Source organism: Mytilus galloprovincialis, chromosome 1, assembly GCF_965363235.1.
Source record: "Mytilus galloprovincialis chromosome 1, xbMytGall1.hap1.1, whole genome shotgun sequence".
NCBI lineage: Eukaryota > Metazoa > Mollusca > Bivalvia > Mytilida > Mytilidae > Mytilus > Mytilus galloprovincialis.
The window spans coordinates 20,942,363-20,968,168 of record NC_134838.1 but is presented as its reverse complement, the minus strand read 5'-3'; the positions used below and the strand labels follow the sequence as shown (position 1 = coordinate 20,968,168).

Genomic DNA, 25,806 nt, shown 5'->3' with positions numbered 1-25,806 from the left:
CTCAAGAAAAAAGACAAAGCACATGTTTGCATGATTGTTAATTAAGCTTTTCACTAAAGGACTTATGGTACTGTTATTGATTTTACGGCAATTAGTTAAACTGGAAATATGGCAGACTAGAAACATTTAAACACATTCTTAAGATGCTCTTAGTTGGAATTGTATTATTGATGCCCTACAGCTACAGTAAAATCTCAGACAAGGTCAGTTCAATAGCAAGGTCAATCATTTAAAGTTCTGTTGAAGGACACCAAGTGTATAAGAGAAATAACTGTAAGTTTAATACAGATTACAGAGTTTATGATATCTTATGATATATCTATCATATTCAACTTGCTACCTAAGCTGTTTTTTGATAGATGTCAGCAAGAAATACAGTTCAAAGAGTTATATCCAACTAGATCAAGCAACTAACTTCAAAATTGATATTTGCATTGTCTCTTCTTTAAGCAAGCAACCTTTTAGAGACAAGATAGGTCATCCATGAGTTAGAATAATGTTTCCTTATGGGAAAATTAATGACTTTAAATGAAAAATTGTAACCTTTTTGAAATAATGTCAAAATTCTTTATGGGTTCACGCTGGTAGTTCACGGCCAAGTTCATATACATTTATATGAACATGCTTTGAAATACAGTTTGTATATGTTTGCCTAATGTTAATCCACTGATAGTGTGGTAGTGATAGTAGGGTTGTATCAGGGCTAGCCATACATATACTTTTGTATGGCTGTTATTATACAATAATATATGTACTGTTTAGGAGATCTTATATTTTTGGTGTTTAGAGATTTCATTTTATGACTGACTCTGTTCAATTAGGAATCTTATAAATCTTGGGGTTTAAACCAAAAATGAATAGATTTTTCAAGGAATTATATAACAGTATGAATCTTACCTTTAGTTTTAATGCCAATCCAATTCAGATAGCGAGTAAGCTTTTTGGACATGTAAGTTTTACCTCTGGCTGGGAGGCCAACCATCGATATGACAGTCGGGCACTTGACAACATTTGGACATGTTGCTGAAAATAAGAGAAAAGTCTGTTAGTGATTAATGAAAAGTTGTTGGTAATAAAGTTTTTAACATATATTGATAAGTTCTTTGTGACCTAAAACTTGCCTTCGTGTAAAACATGACGGTTTGTTAATGAAAACAATTATCACTGTACTAGTATACATATTTTTAAGGGGCCAGCTGAAGGACGCCTCCGGGTGCGGGAGTTTCTCACTACATTGAAGACCCATTGGCAGCCTTCGGCTGTTGTCTACTCTATGGTCGAGTTGTTGTCGCTTTGACACATTTCCCATTATCTTTTTCAATTTTATGTTAATCGAATTTCGTTATTTTCAAGTTATGGACCTGTAATAGAAAAGACACGTTAATTTTGTTTTTAATCCCTCATACACAAATTAATGAATAAATTACTCAAAATGGGTTAATAGCAGCAGATCTACCCCAAACTCCCTTTTTTGATCCTCCACTTTTCTCTTTAAAGAGTTCTAACATGATCTCCTATTTGGTATGACATCAAAATAGCAAAATCAGAGGAAAGCAAGTAAATTTGACATCCCTCCTGAATTTTGATATCAGATTATCTATAATTGTAAAGGATCATATTTGCAGGAATTTTATGGCTTTAATATTTGAAAGCAACACATGCATAGATTTGTAGGAGCACCTTCATACCCAAGCTTCAGGGCAGGTCACCTTCTGGTTGATAATCAATCAGACAGGCAGAAATGTACTTCTAAGTCCAGTAAATTTATATTGGAGATTCAGTTCAAATATTTGTTTTATTTACTTCTTCTGTAATGAACCATGCAATTCAGATCAAAACATTTATATAGCATATAATTTTTAAATTTCACATCATATTGAAGATCAACTTTAAGCGACTACACACCTTCATGGTAAACTTACCAAAACCATAAACTTCAACATGATTAGGGACAGACAAATGGACGGATTGAGACACATCAAAAAGCTCATCTACTTGTGGGCCACAGAAATAGTTGTCTATCTTATTTGTTGAACTGCAGGATTCTCTATTGGTGTGCAATCATATGTGAAGGGGTTACTAAGACAAATGTGATATTTGTACAGAAACCCCTCCCAAATAACTTAAAAAACTGTGCCAGAGTATATAAAAAATAATCGTTTTATTTTTAAATACTTTCCTTTTGGCTAATATATATTTGTACGTTTGGCTTTAAATAAGTTAACATATATTTGTACTGTTTAAAAATAAACAAACAAAAATACAGTAATCATAAATTTACTTTAACATACAAAGAAATAAATTCAGCTTAGTTAAAGGTTTCATTTCAAGGATCACTTGACATAGGGAAGTAATTTAATGTTAAGTTAAGTAATGTTCCATATCAAATGGCTTTACATTAATATATTTCTAAACTGAGGTTTTGAAGTAATGGTAATTTCTATTATCTTGCTCAGAAACTCATTAAAGTAATATAATTTTTTTCTTAAATAAATTATTTATAAATCTAGACCTATAATTGAGGTTCACTTTGAAGCTCATGCAGAATGTTTAACTAAAAAGAGAGATCACTGTACAGGTTAGCTTCCTGGTCCAAAATATAAGTAACAGTAACCTTTCTTTAATCTCATATCCTCACATTGCCATTAAAATGTATTAAAAAAATCTTTATTGTATTATTATAATTTATACAAGGATATAACATTGAGGAATTGAAGCACATCTATTCTTGCTTTAATATCAGCATCTAAGGACACTTTCACAGTGGAAATCATGTAATGCCAAAGATATTAATCAAAATGACATAAAAATGACATCTTTAAATAACAAGAATGTGTCCATTGTACACGGATGCCCCACTCCACTATCCTTTTCCATGTTCCATGGACCGTGAAATTGGGTAATTATCTAATTTGGCATTAAAATTAGAAAGATCATATCATAAGCAACAAGTGTACTAAGTTTCAAGTTGATTGGACTTCAGCTTCATCAAAAACTACCTTGACCAAAAACTTTAACCTGGACGGACGAACGGAACCACAGACGGACGGACGAACGGAGCCACAGACCAGAAAACATAATGCCCCTCTACTATCGTAGGTGGGGCATAAAAAGCAAATAAAAGAATCTAAATCTTTTAGTGTCAAAATTTAGTTTTATGATATTTGATGTTGTGTGCATTTTTAATGTATGCAGAAGAAAGGGTAACAAATTTTACCAAAATTGGATAATGATAACTAACTAAACAATAAGGTTGGATGTGAATTGCTAAATTAATGTTTGGGGGTGAAAAAAAATATAATGCAAATAAAGATTTCTATTCTAGTAGAAGAATTTTGTATGGTATTTAATTTTTTAATGACAAAAGGTGGTAAGAGAAAGATTGGGTTTATGGGAAAGGGGAAGAGCACATGAAGAGTTTACTGACACAGAGGCTGATTTAGGGGAGCCAGGGAGTCCAGGTCCCCCTTTTGTGGGAAAAATTTGTTTGAGCTTAAAAGGGGCTCCTCTAATAAAAAATTCCTAGATCTGCCACTGTTTCATATAAGTTTAGTTTTCCTGCTAAGCAACACTTGAAACAGAACTTCTTAAACTTCTACTAAGCAACCAAAATTGATAACAGCTGCAATACGAAAAACAAAATTCTTTATCATAAAGAAAAAGTTCTAATAAAATTTATTGGAACTAGATCAAACAATCTTTGGGTAATATTGCTATGAAATTGATATCAGAATCAGAAGAAACTTCAAGTATCTTGTACAACAGAATGCATGATAACATGTAGATTTCCCAAATAAAGAAAGACTTAGACTGTTGTATTATTATATGAACACCAACTAGACCTTAATGACATAACATACTTCAATGTTATAAAATGTTCACCAACTACTAGACCCTGACCTAACATACCTCAATGTTATAAAATGTTCACAACTAGACCCTGACCTAACATACCTCAATATTATCAAATGTTCACCAACTAGACCCTGACCTAACATACCTCAATATTATCAAATGAACACCAACTAGACCCTGACCTAACATACCTCAATATTATCAAATGAACACCAACTAGACCCTGACCTAACATACCTCAATATTATCAAATGAACACCAACTAGACCCTGACCTAACATACCTCAATATTATCAAATGAACACCAACTAGACCCTGACCTAACATACCTCAATATTATCAAATGTTCACCAACTAGACGCTGACCTAACATACCTCAATATTATCAAATGTTCACCAACTAGACCCTGACCTAACATACCTCAATATTATCAAATGAACACCAACTAGACCCTGACCTAACATACCTCAATATTATCAAATGTTCACCAACTAGACCCTGACCTAACATACCTCAATATTATCAAATGAACACCAACTAGACCCTGACCTAACATACCTCAATATTATCAAATGTTCACCAACTAGACCCTGACCTAACATACCTCAATATTATCAAATGTTCACCAACTACACCCTGACCTAACATACCTCAATATTATCAAATGAACACCAACTAGACCCTGACCTAACATACCTCAATATTATCAAATGAACACCAACTAGACCCTGACCTAACATACCTCAATATTATCAAATGTTCACCAACTAGACCCTGACCTAACATACCTCAATATTATCAAATGTTCACCAACTAGACCCTGACCTAACATACCTCAATATTATCAAATGAACACCAACTAGACCCTGACCTAACATACCTCAATATTATCAAATGTTCACCAACTACACCCTGACCTAACATACCTCAATATTATCAAATGAACACCAACTAGACCCTGACCTAACATACCTCAATATTATCAAATGTTCACCAACTAGACCCTGACCTAACATACCTCAATATTATCAAATGTTCACCAACTACACCCTGACCTAACATACCTCAATATTATCAAATGAACACCAACTAGACCCTGACCTAACATACCTCAATATTATCAAATGAACACCAACTAGACACTTGGTTTGCCTGATCTTAAAGTCAATACATAATGTTTGACAGACCTATCATACCTAAATATTCTTATAATCAAATGAACACCAACTAGACACTGACCTAACAAAATATTAAAAAAAATCAGGTAAAAATTGTTATCTTATATGAAGTAAAGTCTAAAGCCTATGCTAAAGTAATTAAATTTTAAATATAAAAACATTGCCCTACTAAGCTTTCCACAATTGCAACTAGAGAAGCCAGGATCAGTATAAACTGGTTGCAGGCCAGTAAGTTTTGGGATAAACTGTTTCAAGGCCAGCATTTAATACAAAGAAAGAACTTAAGAAACAATACCAATGTTTATGCACATGGCATTTAAAATAGTTTGTAATGAATTTTGAAATACATTACAAGACATGTATTTGAAAATATATGTAAACATTAATATGACCTACCTGACCCCCACCAATGATCTTCTCCTGAATTCATCCTTAATGATGTTCACCTCACAACTCACTTCCTAAACACTGTTTAATAACCTGGATATTGACCTTCAACTCTTCTTTTACACACTTATGTGTTGTTTGTCAATATTTACATATGTAATGTTATTTAAGACAATCTCAATAAAATCTGTTTTTGTTTGATTTTACATACTATGTACGTATATTAAAACATTGCACACTTGATTGAAAGATTAGTACATGCCAAAAAATATACAAGTGCAAAAAATTGCTTTCTTTACTACGTCAATTTAGATCTTACTTCTTACAATTTATAATAGCATTGAGATGAGAGGCGAAGGTGGGTGTTTCATTTATATCTATTAGACAGGCATCCAAGTATACAGACTTAAGCTATAACATACAAGTGAGCTTATACCGAAGTCTTCCAAGTGTGCTTAAATTTAGATAAATGCTGACTCACAAATTACTTGTTTTGCATACAAATAAAGTTTAAAAAAAGTTATTTAAAAATATGACACAAATGACAAAAGTAAAATGTTTGACTGGTTTATCAACTCAAGTAGATTAAAAGTTAAGCTGAATTCAATTACAGAATACATAGACTGATAACACATTCTATTCAATATTGCTCAATAAATTCACAAACCCTACTTCCTTTATAATAATAAAGTAATGTCTATTACATCCAGCTCCTTTGTTCTAACAGGGGTGATCTGAGCCGGATCACCCCTACCAGATCACCCCTAGTTTGAGTTTCTTTGTTAGACTCTTGTTATGCATGCTTTCCTTTGTTCTGTAACATTTTGGCGTCAAATCCACTATAAAACTTATAATTAATTATACGGAAAAGACTATCTATCAAAATTCATGTAGAAAAAATCCAGTGTATATGCTGGGATTCGAACTCAAGACCTTTAGCATATCAATCCAAGACACATACCACTACACCAGGACGAGTGGATACGAACTAACAGTAATTTAACATACATGTACATATAGGAAGCAAGATTTTTTTTATAATTTGGGCGAGTTGGCAGACCTTTATTCAGTGGGGTTTAAACCTTTTACGTTAATAAGTGAGTTGTCAGACTGATTGTTCAATTTGATTTTACACTTTTTCAAAAGTGGGGCGAGTCGGTAAACAAGAGTGGGGTGATTTTTTTATAAAGTGGCAATATAGTGTGGGCCGATTGGCAAGTGGGGCGAGTTGAAATTGTTCGATATCTACTCATCGTGTTCGGGGGTCATAAAGGGTATAAATCATATAGTAATATATAAGGTATATTATAATGGTTGTGTGGCGTTCTAAACTAGATTTTATGAATTGTAAATGGTTTTTCGTCTAATCTAAAACAGCTGGGATGTAAAATAGTTATCCCACTCGGACATGGTGTGTCAGTGTTAGATCACCCTCTTGCCTCCGGCCATCGGGGTGATCTTACACTGACACACCACGTCTGAGTGGGATAACTATTAATTATTGTCTATTTTCTTTATAATTCATGATCACTAAACTGAATTTATCGGTCAAAAACTATAAAATTTTGACTAATTTTTTTAAAAATGTATCTGTAATGACATTGTGATTCACAAGTATTTATAAACAGAAAAATGTAGCAACTAACAAAAAACCTTGGCCACTACGATAGTAAACACAATAAACAAATGAAAAATGACATCTTGGCTTGAGCTGATAAAGTAAGTCATTTATAACTAAATCCTGTATAACCAATTATCATATTTAATCTGATTTGTATAACAATCTTTGGGTTTCCTGCTTAGTAAGTCATCATCTATTATGACAAACTATCTCAGAATATTATTAGGTTAGAAAGGACTTGAAGGAAGAAAAGACAAATTATATTCATGGATAAGATTAGAAAAACTGTTGATACACCATCTTAGAGTGAAAAGATGCAAGAATTTAAACATTCATTTTCCTTAATTATTTCTTTTTTAAGAGTGTAAAATTACTTACAATCTAATTACTACTTAATCTCTAAAAACTAGTTATTTTTTATGCTTGGTTGCTGCATGGCCCAGTCATTAAGCATGAAAAAAAAATGAACAGGTGCCTACAGATTCAATATTGAAATAAGTTTGAATGACATGTCTCCCATGAACTGGAGATAACTCCTGTTTGTTTGCTTCAGTTAGAATCTAGTTGTAGTTATCTCCCTTTTAAATAAAAACCAGGTGCTCCGCAGGGCGCAGCTTTATACGACCGCAGAGGTCGAACCCTGAACAGTTGGGGCAAGTATGGACAAAACATTCAAGCGTGATACAGCTCTGAATTTGGATTGTGATCAAATTTTTGACATTACATGGTTTTTTTTTTACACAAAACAAATGTCAAGATTTTACAAATCAATTAAAAATTTCTTCTTCAAACTTTTTAAATCTAAAATTAAATAGTTGACACAGCATAGGTTTCTGACACAGAATGAATGTGGTTTAATGAACTTAAAAAAGTTTTTTTTGCCTTTGAGCAATTCACTATGCTGTTGAATATTAATCCTCTCAAAAAAATGTTTGAAGAAATTTTCTTTTTATTTATGAAATCTGAAATGACAAAAATTAAACCCCCCTCCTTTTTTTCACATCCCCGTTTCCCTTTTTCCAAAACTGATATCAATTCAAATTTCTAATGGAGTTTGCAACAATAACTACTCTTTTAAATACATCATAAAATATTAAAATGTAAAATAAAGTGCTTGTTATCACTGAATGGTAAAGATTGGTTGGTAGTAAAAGTGAATATACATTGTTTATTGTATAAAACAATAAAAAACTTCATCAGCAACATTTTATATTGGCAAATTTCCAATGAAGTTATTTACATAAAGTTATTGGCAAATAAAAATAGAAAATGACATCATAGTCATGTCTGGCAAATGTCCAACATACATTATCTAAAAACATTTTAGATAAGATAAGGAAAAAAAAGCTTCATCAGCAACATTTTATATTGGCAAATTTCCAATGAAGTTATTTACATAAAGTTATTGGCAAATGAAAATATAAAATGACATCATAGTCATGTCTGGCAAATTTCCAACATATATTATCAACTACTATTCTATACAAACAAAGATAACTCCAATTGAAAATTAATTGCTATTGCACAATATTGTGCAATTAGATATTTCTTGCTATTGTGCAATACTGTGCAATTGAAAATTTCTTGCTATTGCACAATACTTGATATGGAATCCTGATTTGGACCAACTTGAAAACTGGGCCCATAATCAAAAATCAAAGTACATATTTAGATAAAGCATATATCAAATAAGCCCAAGAATTTAATTTTTGTTAAAATCAAACTTAGTTTAATTTTGGACCCTTTGGACCTTAATGTAGACCAATTTGAAAACTGGACCAAAAATTAAGAATCTACATACACAGTTAGATTTGGTATATCAAAGAACCCCATTTATTCAATTTTTGATGAAATCAAACAAAGTTTAATTTTGGACCCCGATTTGGACCAACTTGAAAACTGGGCCAATAATCAAGAATCTAAGTACATTTTTAGATTCAGCATATCAAAGAACCTAACTGATTCATTTTTTGTCAAAATCAAACTAAGTTTAATTTTGGACCCTTTGGACCTTAATGTAGACCAATTTGAAAACGGGACCAAAAGTTAAGAATCTACATACACAGTCATGACAGTTAGATTCGGCATATCAAAGAACCCCAATTATTCAATTTGGATGAAATCAAACAAAGTTTAATTTTGGACCCTTTGGGCCCCTTATTCTGTTGTGACAAAAACTCCCAAAATCAATACCAACCTTCCTTTTATGGTCATAAACCTTGTGTTTAAATTTCATAGATTTCTATTTACTTATACTAACGTTGTGGTGCGAAAACCAAGAAAAATGCTTATTTGGGTCCCTTTTTGGCCCCTAATTCCTAAACTGTTGGGACCTAAACTCCCAAAATCAATACCAACCTTCCTTTTGTAGTCATTAACATTGTGTTTAAATTTCATTGATTTCTATTTGCTTAAACTAAAGTTATTGTGCGAAAACCAAGAATAATGCTAATTTGGGCCCTTTTTTGGCCCCTAATTCCTAAACTGTTGAAACCAAAACTCCCAAAATCAATCCCAACCGTTCTTTTGTGGTCATAAACCTTGTGTCAAAATTTCATAGATTTCTATTAACTTAAACTAAAGTTATAGTGCGAAAACCAAGAAAATGCTTATTTGGGCCCTTTTTGGCCCCTAATTCCTAAAATGTTGGGACCAAAACTCCCAAAATCAATACCAATCTTCCTTTTGTGGTCATAAACCTTGTGTTAAATTTTCATAGATTTCCATTCACTTTTACTAAAGTTAGAGTGCGAAAACTAAAAGTATTCGGACGCAGGACGACGACGACGACGACGACGACGACGACGCCGACGCCAACGTGATAGCAATATACGACGAAAAATTTTTCAAATTTTGCGGTCGTATAAAAATTGTTTTAAATCGGAAAGAGTTGAAAAATATAGTACTGTTACCCGAATATCTGCAGAATGATCTAGGGTGTGTAGAGTATATCTACTTTAAGCACGTCTCTATACATATTAACCATAATAAAAAAAATTATCTTCTTTTCATTTCAATTGATTCAAGAATTTTTTAGAAGGTAAAAAAAAACTTTTATACAACAATCACAATCACTAATCATTATCTATTTACCTTCATTTTTCCTATCACCAGTCAGAAGAGACATAATGTAATAATCCTTGTCATTCAGATCTAATTTTGTCACACATTAAACAATATATGATGCAATACAATGCCTTTATTACATGTACACATTCACTGTATTTAAATCTTACTAATACATAAATAAATGTAGACTCAAACTCTAAGTTTAAAACTATTCTAGATCTCAATAAAGATATTTTGTCTAGTGTTGTAGACTATATTAAGCAATCAATAGAATTGCGAAAATAAGGTCCACATTGGTAAATTATATACTTAATATATATCATAAACATCAACTTGACTTTTTTAACACTTTTATCAAGTATTGTATGTTCCTGGTCACTTGTTTATATGACGTGTTTGAATTTTAACCCATCAGGGTTTAACTTTTTGCAATAGAGTATTATTATTTAAAAGCTTAATCACTTTGCAGATTTCAAGATTAAAATTTTATGTAATAATCTCACTAATACATAAATAAACATAGACACAATAAACAATTATGATCTACATTGACAGATCCCTTCTTTATAAAAGATTTATATTAGATTTGGATACTGTCTAAACAGATGCATCTATCTCAGCATAAATTATGGGTATAAGGTAAGAACTCACACTAAATTAATTTAACAATTCAACCATTCAGCACAATCCTTTACACAAAACTTGGATAGAATTTCTTAATTGGTAACCTGCCCATACAGGGTTTTCACTAGGAGTTTTAAGGCTGTTTCCTTGGACTGGTATTGAAGGAAGAAACCAGGGAAAACAAGTGATATCAAAGATTTTTATCCCTTTTTAATGAAATTTTCCTTTGATCTTGGTAATTTCATATCTCGGCACAGTAGAGTGATATGAAAATCGTCTTGCTAGAAACTAAGGGCACACGTGCCATTGTCATGGAAATGTAGTGTTGACAGGCTAGTGATACAGCAGATTAACTTCTTAGACCACTCAGCCATATTTAAGGCCCCTAATTTCTGTATACAAATTTACTAAGCAAATATATTTTTAAATAAAGTATTTGTCTTGTATTTGCATGAATATAAACTTTTGACATAGAGATACATGTATGTCTTATATAGATATAGAAAGATGTGGTATGAGTGCAAATGAGACAACTTTCCCGATATTTTCATTGTACTAATGAACGCAAAATCGCTCAATTTTTTTTTTGTCGCGTTTTTTAATTTCCGGATCTGCGCAGAAATCTACTTCAGTTTCCGGTCTTGTTTGCATGAGACTTTGAATAAAATGTATATTTATCAGTCTAAGAAAGGAACTCAATACTAATTCATTTTTAAAAATTGTTTGTTACAAAAATAAAAACGTTACCTGATGACAGCGTTTCTTTGTTTACATTGAATATGACATCATAACTTAAATAACGTCACAACTAAAATCCCTAACAACAGAACCAAAATCGGAAACGTTACGTTCCTTGTTTACATTGAATATGACGTCATAACGTCACAACTAAATCCCTAACAACAGAACCAAAATCGGAAATGTTACGGTATTTCTGTTTCTCTTTTTAACATGTTTGATTTATAAAAAAAAATCATACAGACTTCGTCCCCATTCACAGGTTATGCCTGCCTCATATAAAAAAGTAAACAATTATAGGTCAAAGTATGATCTTCTACACTGAGCTTTGCTCACATCGAACAGTAAGCTATAAAGGGCCCCAAAAATATACTAGTGTAAAACCATTCACACAGGATGGTTTGGTAATTTTGGTACTATAATGCATATATACGACAATATTTAAAACAAAACATTCAAAGTCTATCAATGAACCATGACTACTATATATAAATAAGAAATGCCAATTCTTATAAAACTGCACACCAAATACCAGACTTATCATAATTGGTGCCCTAATTTACACCAACCAATACACAAATTGTAAACTATGCAAAAAACATTCAAAGTCAGTTGAGACAAAAATGTGACATTGATTACATAAAACAACAAGAAACTTTAATATCAACACAATCATACAGAGCTTTACCTAAGGCTTGCACTATTTGTGTTTATACTGATTACAGTTTTCTCCCCCTAAATTTTTAAATAGCACCATGGAAATTAACATAGCACACAGCGATGTTTTCCCCATATTTCTTCCAAAAAGACTTGAAGTGACTTCAACTTCTGAAACCTGCAAATCGTCATTAATTATACATTAGGTTAAAACTGTTGGTCTCTCCTTGCAATAATTACAAATTAATTTTTTCCAGACTTTTAATTAACATTTTATAGCAAAGGTTAATGTTTAAATCAGCAATGTCTTGAAGAAATTTAAGGGGAATTAAAATCTAAGCCATTTCATGGTCAGGCAACTTTTCTTGTAGGATATATTTGTGAAAAAAAGTTTATAAAAGAAAAAAAATATATTGGAGTTATTGCTCTTGCACTGATAAAATATTTGCATCTTCAGGGGACATTGAAGTCTGGGTTTTTTATGGTTTTTTTTGTAGAATGTTTTTCAGGGACTAAATATTTTGTTTGGCCCTAATCAAACTGTTTTAATATCCTGATTCTGTTTACATAGATATTTATAATGATTGTATACATGTACAATTACATGCAGTGACGCAATTGGGAAGTATAATTGTGACCGATTTTTATCTGTACTTTTACAAAAGCATTCTAAATTTGGACAGTACTTTTAACACTATCAGCTAAATGGAGAGCAGTTTGATGGGTTCATTATAAATGATGTTATTGCGTAGCTAAAAATGTTTGCATTATTCAGAGTTCTATCTTTTCTCAAAAATAAAACTTTTAAAACTGAAAGCAGGATGTTACATAAATAAATATTAATTAGAAGGATACAATTTCCCCATAATATCTCAGTTTATTATCTTCTGTTTTTTTCTTCTTTAAATAAATCAGCCTTTTCATTTAAAAATAAAAGAAAATGTGTATGAGGACAAAAACTGACCCCAGTCAAGCTTTGTAATTTTCCAAGATAAAGAGGGACATAATTCTAACAGTAAATGACTTGGCCCCAATTGAAATCTGTTTGTGTTTTGTGGAACTTAGCGCTGTGTATATGAGTTTCATAAAATTTGCATAAGGAAAACTTTAGTTTGAGTGCAAACACTAAAATGGGATGGATGGATTGAAGGACAATGGTGAGAAGGAAAGATGGGCAACACTGTTGACTACAGTGGGGGCATTCAAATTTGTAATTTTCAAAGTTATAAAGGATATGACTCTTTAACAGTATGTAACTTTCAGTCAAAATTCAAACACTGTCTACCAATGTTGGTTCGTAGCTTATGTACGAGTTTCATGAAATTTGTATTAGGAATGCTGAAACAGAAATGGGTGGGACAGAAGGACAGACAAAAGGACAGAAAGAGGGTTAACACTTAATGTACCCATTGCCTACAGCAGGGGCATTAAAATTGTCAATTCCAATAAATTCTATCAAAACTTTGTGATTTAGCAAATTTCTTTTCAGATTAACCCTTTCCTCCATAATGATGCCATTTGACGCCACCCCCTTTACTCCATAATGGCGCCTTTCGACGCCTGTGTAGTGACTCAGTTGAAACGTATTGCCTACGAAAAAACTTTATCAGAGTTAAAAAGATGTATCTTGTATAAAAAGAATATTCATGAGAATATCTGAGTAGAAAATTCATTGATGAAATATTTGTTCTTCGCAATGCAATAATACTTTAAATAAGATGATTTTTTTTAATTGAAAAAAATCCTATGCAAATCAAGCATTTAAAAAAAAAATTCCCATGGAGGAAAAGTTACTTAGCAGAAAAAAAAACACCATTTTTCACTTCAGTTATTTTTTTTGCAAATGAAACTGTACTGTTTGGTAGTTGCCCAACTTTTCTTTTTCTTTTTCACCCAAATTTATGAAAAATTAAGTATCACGAGTTTATATTGCATGCAATCAAATGTGTCACTCAATCTACTCATGTCAGTGGAGTTCTGAAAGAACCCATACATATACAATACCTTTAATTATTTCTGTCATCAACAATATAAATAGAAATAAATAAAACAGCTTTTACTTACCTTTAATAAAACAAGGCATTTCTAATGGAGTATTATTACATAACAGAAAAAATATTTATCTAAATCCTAATATTTGTTTATCAGACCTGCCAAATGTTTTATCAAACATCTTATAGTAATTTGTACAGTTTAAATGTATGTTCCACTGACCAAGTAATATAAAGCATATACATAAATTTCAGTCACTTTAGGACGACATGACCAAATATTTGAAGGTTGTCAGAAGGTTATTTCATTCCTATTACCTTTTTATGTCTCTATTTAAACACAACTAGGAAATACATTGTATATATATATTATTAAATATGCAAATGCATGTATGTGTTATTTACAAATAAGGAATATTTGTTGTTTAGGCCTACATGGATGTTGCATAAATATTCCAAATTCTTTTTTATTTATGCACAAGTTTTACAACATTAAGTAGAAACAATTATTTATTTCACAGTTGCTTTTAGAGAGATTGTCATTCTTGCTTCATCATTTTCAAATTCTTCTTCGAAATTCGTATATTAAATAATAAAAATCTTTCATTAAAAACGGATAAAATCACATCTTGTCAAATCTCCAATATCAGCTTACTTTTATATATCAAATTAAAAAGCAGCCATATACACTTTTCTTCAATGGATTTCAGATTGCATTATCATCCTTTTCAGTCAGGTGACAGATACCGTAAAATGAATAACAATATCTCCCTAACTATTACTACTTACCAATCTTATAACGAGGTTCAGTCAGAGTACAATATCTTCTTAAAAAGAACTTGTATAATTGCATTTTTTGAAAATTTCACAAAATTCCGTGAAAAACATGAACAATTTTTTAAGGACATGTTTGAATGAACAGCTGTACCCAGAATCATGGCCTAGAGCTTAAGATATACATATATAATTAATATTGAAAATATTTCAAGAATAAAATTAAATAGTGTATAATTAGAAAGTATTGACTAAATCAGAAGTCAGTAAAATGGCAAAGCAGAAAATTTTGCAGGAATGTATTCTTAATCATATAATATTTGACATAGAACAGGATGTAATAATGATCCATTTTGACTGAATTTTCTTACAGATATTTATCAGAATACTTTTTTAAAGATTTCTATTAAATCTGTTCTTAAGTAATATACAGGTTATATGCAAAATAAGATCATACAATACAGAAATAAGGGCAGATAATAATACTTCCAAATGTAGCGTGTTGTATTATCAACATTAATACCCCCCGCCTGCTTATGTACTTTTATCCTTTTGTAAAATTAAAGCTAATATTTCCCAATTGTTTGTCAGCTGAAATTAAAAATAGTTGAATAATAAAATAAAATGTAAAGCTCTATTTAATAATTTGTGAAAACTTCAGAAAAGACAGACTAGAATTTTCTGAGGTTGAAGACGAACTAACCTGAAGACACACAAAACAAGAATGTGTCTATAGTACATGGATGCCCCATCCGCACTATAATTTTCTATGTTCATCAATCAGTGGACTGTGAAAATGGGGTAAAATTTTTAATTTTGCATTAAAATTTGAAAGATCATGTCATAGGGAACATGTGTACTAAGTTTCAAGTTGATATGACTTGAACTACCTTGACCAAAAACTTAATTAAACCTGAAGCGGGATAGACAGACGACCCAATGAACCGCCGGATGCACAAACCAGACAACATAATGCCCATAAATGCATATCAAATTTTCTAAATGACTTAGCATGAGGATATTACTAAGCAGGAGTAGATACTAGTATGTCACACTAATATGTTTTTAAAATTTAGAATGATAGAGTGTTGCATAAAAGTGTGTAATCATACCTTGAGGCAGGCCAGTTTCTGCTAAAATATATAATGGAAACGTATCATTGTGTGTGACATAGTATCCTGGCAATAAATCACTATCATGCTAAAAATTATTAAATAACAAACCTTATTTCAATTAGTTCATGTTGGGCATGCTTTGATTATTTGAAGTTCTGATATCTAAAGGAGCTGAGGTCATAATACATGTACATTAAATGGGGTTCAATACATTACAACATGTTTTGAAAATTAATCTAAACCCTAAATGTTAACAAATATTTTTAGTTCATGATTGATAGCTACATGTATATATATAGTAATCATGGTAATACTAATTAATATGTAACAACACAATAAGTGTAATTAGTTTAAATACATCTATCAATTTCCAATTTGATCTATAAGGGGAGAGGAATCAATTTCCAAGCCTAGGAGAGGGGGAACAAATTACAATGACTAAGAAAAAGTGTTATTACATATTTTTATTAATCTAGAAATGCAATGAGACAGCTTAATTCTATATATAATCACTTAGAAATAAATGCCTTACTGTTAACCAACTTATTATTTTTATTTTATTTTGCGGACACTTTATTTTGAGACTGAGTCTAGCCTTCATTGCGATGTAATCATGTAATGGACTACTTTCGAGTTTGTCCTTCACCCAAAAAAACTCGTCAATTATGCACATCTTTATGATGTCATTTACCAGATAGAGGGGATCGCCTGTATCCCTGCACTATTAACGTTCATCAAGCGTTTTATTGATTGTCATTGTGCAGGATAAACCAGAAATAATGTATGTTTGGTAGGTAATTAATCTCAACTCCCTTATGACAGCAGTGCTGATTGTAAATTATGAGAATTCAATTTGCTGAATAATTCTTGCAATTTAGCATCTTTTTTTTGTATGCAACCCGATGGCGATGCGACATACTATGAATTGGTGATACATGTATTACACATATAAGGGCAATCCCCACCTAAACACACAGTCAGCGCTAGAGATCCAGCTAGGGGGCAGTTCAGCATGAACAGACAAACCAAACAGTTAACATTTTCATAAGATTGATTTTCCAGGTCAAAGTTATCCGGTCTTGGTAACAGAGATGTAAGAAGGAGGGTGCAATTCAATCCGAACGTCAATGTGAATGTGCTTAAAAACTGCTTTCGTTTTGGCAGTATGCTAATGGTAATAAGCTTATAGGAAGACGATATTCATATATATTCTTTACAGCAGCACAGCCAGGGCTCACACTACTTCAGAATTATAGGGAGAAGTGACTTCTCTTTTTGAAACTGATAGGGAGAAGTGGTGAGATTTGAAAGAGAAGTGCTCATTCGCGCGGTGCGCAACAATGTTTGGATTTTACAATAGTATAAAGGGCCATATGTAAATAATGTTCTTTTTATATTGTTCAATTCATATCTGAGTAAAAAAAATTACAATTAAAGTAACATTTGAAATTAAAAGTTGTTTAAGTTTTACTAAGGTTCTTGTGAGAAACTACCAACTAAATATCTAGCACTAAAAAAAAAATATATATATTTTACAGTGAGTTGACTGTTAGTGTTGCTCTCCACCAATTGCAACTCATTCAAAATTTTGACCAAATTGCAATTTGTTTTATAAAATCAAATTGTTCAACTGGTCAGAAATTTGAACCAACTGCTGTAGAAAACCACAGCCAAGTCATGAAAGTGCAAGGTGATAAAATAAAACATACTTACAATCCTATAAGACTTTAACTCCACTTTAATGATGTTGTGACAAAATTAGTTTATCAGTTTGTATAGTTATATTATATTCATTTTCATGCTGAAGGGGAACTGTTTATTTAGAATTGCTATTAAATTGTCCAAACTAAGCTTTCATATAGTTTTTCTTTCTAAAAGTATTCTATATTTATAAGAATCAGACATTATGTGAATTAAAACATTTCATATTCAGTAAAATATGTGTAAAATTGCAATATATGTTTGTAGGAAGTTTCCATGGGGGAGATAATAACATTTCTTTCAAAAAGTCTTTATTCAAAAGAATAATATTTTAGGTTATCTCCCCTGAAAACTTATCAATAGCATATTGTTATTTCAGACATATTTTACTGAATATATGATGTTTTATTTAAAATGATATCTGATTCTTATAAATATAGAATACTTTTAGAAAGAAAAACTGTATGAAAGCTTAGTTTGGACAATTTTATAGCAATTCAAAATAAACAGTTCCTCTTCAGCATGGAAATGAATATAATATAACTATACAAACTGATAAACTAATTTTGTCACAACATCATTAAAGTGGAGTTAAAGTCTTATAGGATTGTAAGTATATTTTATTTTATCACCTTGCACTTTCACATTTTGACTGAACAATTTGTTCATTATTCTGACCAGTTGAACAATTTGGTTTAATAAAACAAATTGCAATTTGGTCAAAATTTTGAATGAGTTGCAATTGGTGGAGAGCAACACTAACAGTCAACTCACTGTAAAAAATGTAAAGAAATTATAATATATCAATTACAATTTAATTAAAAATTATCTTGTGTATGAAATTCAGTGTTTCTCATAAAAAAATATAAAAGTTATTAAGCTGGGCCATAATATATTGATATTAGTATAATAGTCTCAGAGTTAAGCAACTTTAATCAATAGTTTGAAACAATCCATAAAAAATATAGGGAATTATATACACCAATCAATTAAATGTAACCAAAAGTCTCTTAATGCGTGTGGAATGCATAATTTTTCCCTTTGGGATCAATATTCTTCTGTCAGCTGTTCCATCCGTGCGTCCGTAGTAATTATTGTAAAAGTACGGATTTCGGTCATAGCTGGTCCAGTTCACATCCGTAGTTTAGAAATCGGTCAATGGCGGACGAATGCAAGAAAATTTACATAAATAAACGATGTTTGACAAGTTATTTGGAAAGGAACATGACGTTTTTAATGCAATAAATGGATTAAACATTTACTGGAGGCAACTTTTATTAAGGAATGACTGTAATATTTTTTCTGTCTATGAAGAAATAACATAAAAAATGTGGTGCACACTGAATAACGCGCGTAGCGGGTTATTTAACAGTGTGCACCACATTTTTTATGTTATTTCGAATAGACAGAAAAAATATTACAGTCATTTCTTATAATTTATTTCTAAATTCCATTTTAAACCGTAGAAGACCATGAAAAAACATTGATGACGTCACGGTCACATGACTAAATTATGTCTATGGGCTGATAACAAAATAACGTCAGCCAATCAGAAGATGCGTTACATCCAAAATTAAATTACTCACGTCTAAATGAAGTAACAAACTTATTTTGCCGTCGAAATTTAGGTTGATGTACGTTTTCGAGTAAAAAGCACCGGAACTTGCGAAAATGTACGAAGTGATGAAAAAGCTGTATTTTTTATCAAATAACCTGCTACACACTGCGAAGACAATGCTTCAACCTCTTTTCTAAAGATAATGAATCGTTTATGTCTGAATTTCTTTAATTATCAATAAAAATTGATTTTTCATCAACTTGGTAAAAATTGAAAATGTCCAATGACAGAAGCGACTGAAAGCGAGTATCGTCAAGAACAGGGTGACTTGTTTTCGCTTTTAGGGGTTGGGGAAAGCGAAGTGACGTCGGGAAGGCGACTTCTTCGCCCTAGTTGCCTTGTAGCGTGAGCCCTGAGCACAGCTACGTCTCAGATCATTGGACTGTCCTATTAACAAACTATTGGATTATTGGACTGTCAGTCTATTAGTTTGTCAGACTTTTGGACTGTCAGAATTTGGGGGTGTCGTATCATAGCTACCCTCCCAAAAAAAATATACATGACATGTACATTGTACATGTATCTTGGACTAGAATGCTCTCTGGTTCTTTCCCAATAAGCATTTATCATTTTAGCATTAGTCTGACTCTGTAAATACGGATTTGGTCACCATTAAGTTTTTACTACAACCCATTTTATATACTGTTTTAGTATGAATTTTTTTGAAACAGTCTACAAGCTCATATGATAAGATAGGAGTTACTTCCCCTTTAAAAATGCCCTTAACATTTTCTTCGTTTATCGATTCAAACGTAATGTAAAACGTAAGTTAAAGAGTGCTAAATTGGTCTTGATATATCTCTAAGCGATTCAAATTCATAAATATTACATCATTTAAAGATTTATCCGTTATTTTACCTTTATTTGGCAGAGGAGTTCCTGATAAACGCGACATCCGGTTCTGTAATGTGCACAATAATAAATGACGTTTTTCTCACTTCCGTTGCAAAGGAAGCATACTTCAAACTAACACAACAGCTTCACAGGTCTGTTCTTAAAAAATATTGACTGAAATCAAAATTATTGGTAATAAATATATTGTTCTTACTTGACATATCGCTCCTATATTGTTATCCAATTCAACAGATATCTAATAATCCCTCAAACTAAAAACTGACCAAGGAAAATCCAAGACCAGGGATGAAAAACTGGAAAATTCTGGCAAATACTGGTCAATAATTTGAAATACTGATAAAATACAACTTGAAAACCAGTCCCTTCCTGTTCCATTAGTATTTACACTTGTCTTTCGACTTTGATTGCATTTCTTTCAGGTCATCAATTTGATGATCAAAATATAACTGATAAATACATTCTGCATTCTGAAATAGTTATTTGTATGGATTTGTTTAGTCCAAATAATTATGACGTCTTGCAAGACTATTTTATTTTTTTTTGTTTACACACTGTCTCCAGGTCTCAGGTCATGTAAGAAATGTCCTATATATAGGCTTCAGATTTGTTTCCTATTTTAGAGTTATTGCCCCTGAAATGTCAGTATTTTCAAAATTTCACTATTTTTACCTAAATTTCACTTTGGAAGTAGGATTTTAAATGTGCTTTTTGTCGGTTTTAAAAGCTCTTCAGAGCTTATGTTTGTAATTGTATTGCATATACAAATGTACCAGTAGTCTATTGACTCACTCTTAATAAAGCTTTGTCTTGATAAACATTGTGCTAATCACAAGGAAATCACTAGATGATTAAGATATTTATCTCATCCAGGGGCAGATCCAGCCATTTTAAAAAGGGGGGTTCCCAACCCAGGACAAATGGGGGGTTCCAACTATATGTCCCCATTCAAATGCATTGATCGTCCAAAAAAAGGGGGGTTCCAACCCCCAGAACCCTCCCCCTGGACCAGCCAGTCATCTGTATAAAACAAGTTAAATATGATACGAAAGATGACTCAAGGATATACACCTCCTAATGCACCTGTTTGTCCTTTAAATTTTAAGGTACCTGCTAGTCCATGTACATGTATACCACTCATTCCCTCAAAATTTAATTATGTGTGGCTTATAATTACATGTATATAAAAAATATACAAAAATGAAGTATTTAACTATTAAATACAAAATTTTAATTTTTTGTAAGAAATGTAGGTAAATAAACAAGCTGAATGAACTATCCTTGTAAACATGGTTAATCCCTATTCAACATGTACAAGATTGAATTGCTGACTATAAACATGAATTGCATCTTAGAAAAGATCTGTCATTCATGTACTTCTACTAATTATGGTTATTTTTTAAATTCAAAATAAGCTACTACATTTGTACTTTTTTGACAAATTATTAAAAATCATTTGTATTTTGGACCTTTTCAATTGGTAAATTATGCAAGTTTTCTAGTTTGATGAGATTAGGCCAGCCCAGATTCTATAAATAATTTTACTGTAATAATATAAGGTGTACCATATTTGAATATACAATGTAGAATACTAAAAAAGTAATTGAGTAGCATATAATTTTTTGTGGTAATTTATAAAAATTCAAAGTTATTATTTACTACATGTACTGAGGCCTGAGGGACTGAATTTTTTCAATTATAGAAAAATGTAAGATGTGCTAGTCCTTCTGACAGGGTTTGTCTTAACTTGACCTTCCTTTCATGGGGGACATTCAAATTAAAACACACAAACTTGAAACAAAATAGAATTCTAGAAGACATTTTTAACTGATCAATAATTAATATGTTTTCTACATTTGTATTTACAGATTGTGTGTAACAATGAGTAATACGGTACTGAATCTAAGATGTAAAACCAAGACTGGACAGCACAGTTTAACAGGGCTAAAATTGTCCTCTAATGTAGGACAGCTCAAAGATAGAATATCAGAACTGACTAAAATTCCTAAGGAATACATAAGAGTTAGACAGAGTTATCCTCCCAAATCTATTGATCTGTCAAAGGAAGACTTACTGTTATCTTCCCTGCCATTCAGATCAGGGGACACACTTATCGTGGAAGAGGAGAGAGTTGTTAGAAATACATTGCAGAGAAACATTGGTGATGTAATGCAGGACCAGAATTTGATGGGGAGAGGGGTTCTAATGAGAAAAGTTGTACCAGCTAATAACTCCTGTTTGTTTACAAGCATTAATGCTGTCATGAATGGTGGAAAGATTGATTTAGATTATGCACCATCCATTAGACAACTTATAGCTGGGGTTGTGATGAGTGATCCACAGACATATTCTGATGTGTTCCTAGGAAGATCTAATTCTAGTTATTGTAAATGGATAATGAAGGATGATACATGGGGTGGTGCTATAGAAATTTCAATATTATCAAAGTATTATGATGTAGAAATTGATGTTGTGGATACTCAAAGTTGTAGAATAGATAGATTTGGAGAAGATCTCCATTACGACCAGCGTGTTCTTATTATATATGATGGTGTTCATTATGACCCTCTTGTGTTGGAACCATTTGACTCATCGTTACCTGTTCAAACAATTTTTCCTGCAGACAATGCATCCATTCTTGGTCAGGCACAAGAAATTGCCACTGAAGCTAGACAGGCCAGACAATATACTGATGTGACTAATTTTTCTATCAAATGTTTGATCTGTCAAAGAATGTTCACAGGACAGAGTGAAGCTCAAAAGCATGCTAAAGCTTCTGGACATGTTAGCTTTGGTGAAGTTAAATGATAATTTATTGTATAATTTGTAATAGATATTGAGTTACCATCAGTATTACTCTCAGTTATAGGCATAACATATCAGTCAGATGATCAATTCACTTGTGCAAGTCAGAATCTTACTTGTTCAAGTAACTTATTTTAAATCCACCCTTAATTTTACAAGAAAGATAAAATGTACTTGTAAATGAAATACCTATGTATTGCAATCACGCAAATAAATTGCAATACATGTATCATTTTTTTTGAATTTTTATATAAAATACATGAACATGCAAACCAATAAAAAATGCAGGAGTCATGTTTTGACTTTCCAAAATTTGTCAATTTCTAAGGTTAAAACCACTTTTTTAATTTTTTTTTTTTAGATGTACATTCTGCACTAGTGTAAGGGGAGATAATTCAATAAATTCACTTAAACAAGTAAATATTACTTATACTTACATGTACATCTTCAATAACATAAAACTAAGTAAGTTAGATATAAAGCTGTACAAGTTGACTCTCAAAGAGAACGTAACTCTAATTATAATATGGTCAATAGTCAGGTGAGAAAATTTACCGTTTGGGAAAGAGAAATCTCCTGTTATCAGATTTAATTCTAGAACTGATTGTGACTGTTCCATCACTGAATGTGCAACATACTCAGCAGATGTAATATGTAATAACACATGTAACATGAAATGTAGATCAGTCTGATCAGAGCAAGTTTATTGTTTCCTCTTTAAATTAATTTGTAGGATTGTAAGTGACTTTATCTCCAAATCTGTCTACATTGTTGTGATTTGACTGTGTTAAAATGAATAAAAAGTCAGGTGTTTTCATTAGGGTTTATAAATATGTACATGAATGTGTGTGTGATTCCTTTTATCAGCTGAAACGTATGTTCTATGAAATACTCACATCTAAGCTTCAATGTATGGATATTAAATTGATATGTTACTTACCTAGATTTGTATTTATTTAAAATGTCATATTTTCAGTATTTTGTATTAATATTATTATTATTATTAAATTGAACAATATTTTGTTTTTGCCGTTTTATTACAATGTAGATATTACATATGTGATTGGGGTACTGTCTGCATGCATATGCTGTATATCATATTTGTTTTTTCTTCATTATTTTGTACATAACATACGTTAGTTTTCTTGTTTGAATTGTTTTACATTTGTCATTTAAGGTCATTGCCTTTTTCCGTATATACATTGTATATTTATCTTTATTTCTCAAGAAACCAAATTACATTGGTATAGAGATACACACAATAAATATTACATAATGTATATGTACATACATACAAAAGTTATAAGAAAGCAAGAGAGACTCAAATATCATAAATTACAGTATACATATTAAACTTAAGAAATAATTCATGGAAGCCATAGATTGTTGGAAATTTACACATGGCCTGGGCCGTGATATTCGAATTTTATCCTGAGCGTTAGCTCCCGGTTCGATTAAGCTCAAATATTCATAAAATCTGTAGCTTGCATGGATTGTTTAGTGAATAACCGCTAGAAAAAAAAAAAATCTGTTTAATTCTTTAAAATCACAAACCCAACATTTGCCATTTTGAATTTACATGTTTTTCTCGTAAGCTACCGTCAAATCCAAAGTTGACATTTTGTAACTAAGGAGCTGCCATGTTGACTTGCTGAAATCAGTAAATATGCGAAAAATGCAATAGAATAGAAAATAAAACAAAACCTACCTTACAAATCAATTTTAATACAATATTATACGAATTTCGATGGTTCACTTTTCAGAAAACGTTCAACTGTAGCGTTTTCATTTGTATGACGTCATGTTTTGAAATGACTTAAATGCGTCAAAAACATTAAAAGACTTTTGCGGAATTTTATTTATTTTTATTTTGTTGATTTCTCCGAGCTCTTGTGCATTACTTCTTTTTATTATGCATCCGAATTAGAATAAGTTATTTTGTCTTTTTTAACTGCAATTTAAAAAAAAAATAAAATCGGCAAATGGTTTACAAATAGGTTCCAATACATGTGGATTTACGTGGGAAGTATATTGTAACAGCCATTATTATGTATATCTCTGAGTCTGCGCTAAGTATAGATATATGGAGAATTTTATCACGGTGTTGTTTACAAAGCGAAAGAAGCATGTCATATTAGAATTAATTATATCAAGTACATGAGCTACCCAGGAGAGCTTACATGCATATTGACTAGTCTTATAAATTTGCACAAGCTGTTAAGATCAGAAAGATTTTTATTATTCATCAGTTCATTAAATTTCAACGAATTTGGTTGATTTGTATATTTTTTTCTCAATAACTGTTTACGACTATCATTAAATAGTAAATACAGAGCATATAAAAATATAATGAAATTCATCTCCGATATCGCCAGAATTGCAAATTAAGCATTTTCTATTTTCTCTTGCAACATTTTGCCATCTACCAGTCTAAATGGGAAATCTATGATTTTCTGTTCTCAGTCTCCTTAATGTAATAATATTTCTATCATCTAAATTTTTTAAATAATATTCAAATTCACAGTTTTCTTTAATTTATACACACGATAGTTTAAAGCTTTTGGCGATTCTAGCACGTCAGTATGCCATTTCTGTTTAAAATTGTTCAACAAGATTTTGTTTAACAATAGTATATAGCCATGTATCACTTACAAAATATTGGGTGTCCCATACAAATGACAAACCCGATTCATCAAGAATGGATTTAACATTTTTTAACCAAGTAATATCATTTTTATATTTATACAATGAGTACTTGTATAGAATTGCAGGAAGTTTTTCTTGTTTTCCAGACAATAATTTTGTCCAGAAGTTAATTAT

At 31.4% G+C, this 25,806-nt stretch overlaps 2 protein-coding genes across 13 annotated transcripts in view; one reads left to right on the top strand and one right to left on the bottom strand.

The window, feature by feature from the left end:
* The window catches only part of LOC143068808 (6-phosphofructo-2-kinase/fructose-2,6-bisphosphatase-like), a 53,993-nt gene extending 33,528 nt beyond the window's left edge, over positions 1 to 20,465 (bottom strand). Inside the window, exons 1-3 of one of the 9 annotated variants that reach the window (XR_012976253.1) lie at positions 20,188 to 20,298; positions 16,008 to 16,028; positions 898 to 1,023 (exon numbers count right to left, since the gene is read on the bottom strand). Coding sequence is in view for 8 of the 9 variants with exons in the window: in XM_076243117.1 (XP_076099232.1) it covers positions 898 to 1,023; positions 16,008 to 16,028; positions 20,188 to 20,224 (184 nt within the window). In the remaining variant the exon portion in view is untranslated. Of the gene's footprint in view, positions 1 to 897; positions 1,024 to 5,430; positions 5,583 to 10,135; positions 10,262 to 14,194; positions 14,322 to 16,007; positions 16,029 to 20,187; positions 20,318 to 20,377 lie in introns of those variants that run through there. The other 8 variants (XM_076243164.1, XM_076243117.1, XM_076243125.1 and 5 more) reach the window with 8 other exon arrangements.
* Positions 86 to 24,009, top strand: LOC143068849 (ubiquitin thioesterase OTU1-like). Of its 4 annotated transcripts, none has more exons than XM_076243211.1 (2): positions 86 to 203; positions 22,050 to 24,009. In XM_076243211.1, exon 2 carries the CDS (start codon positions 22,063 to 22,065, stop codon positions 22,987 to 22,989), a length of 927 nt encoding a protein of 308 aa, XP_076099326.1. In that variant the 5' UTR covers positions 86 to 203; positions 22,050 to 22,062; the 3' UTR covers positions 22,990 to 24,009. The 4 variants fall into 4 exon arrangements, with proteins under 4 accessions (XP_076099326.1, XP_076099317.1, XP_076099307.1 ...); XM_076243202.1 differs by lacking the exon at positions 86 to 203 and adding an exon at positions 10,643 to 10,750; XM_076243192.1 differs by lacking the exon at positions 86 to 203 and adding an exon at positions 20,221 to 20,315.
* The last annotated feature ends 1,797 nt before the right edge of the window (positions 24,010 to 25,806 follow it).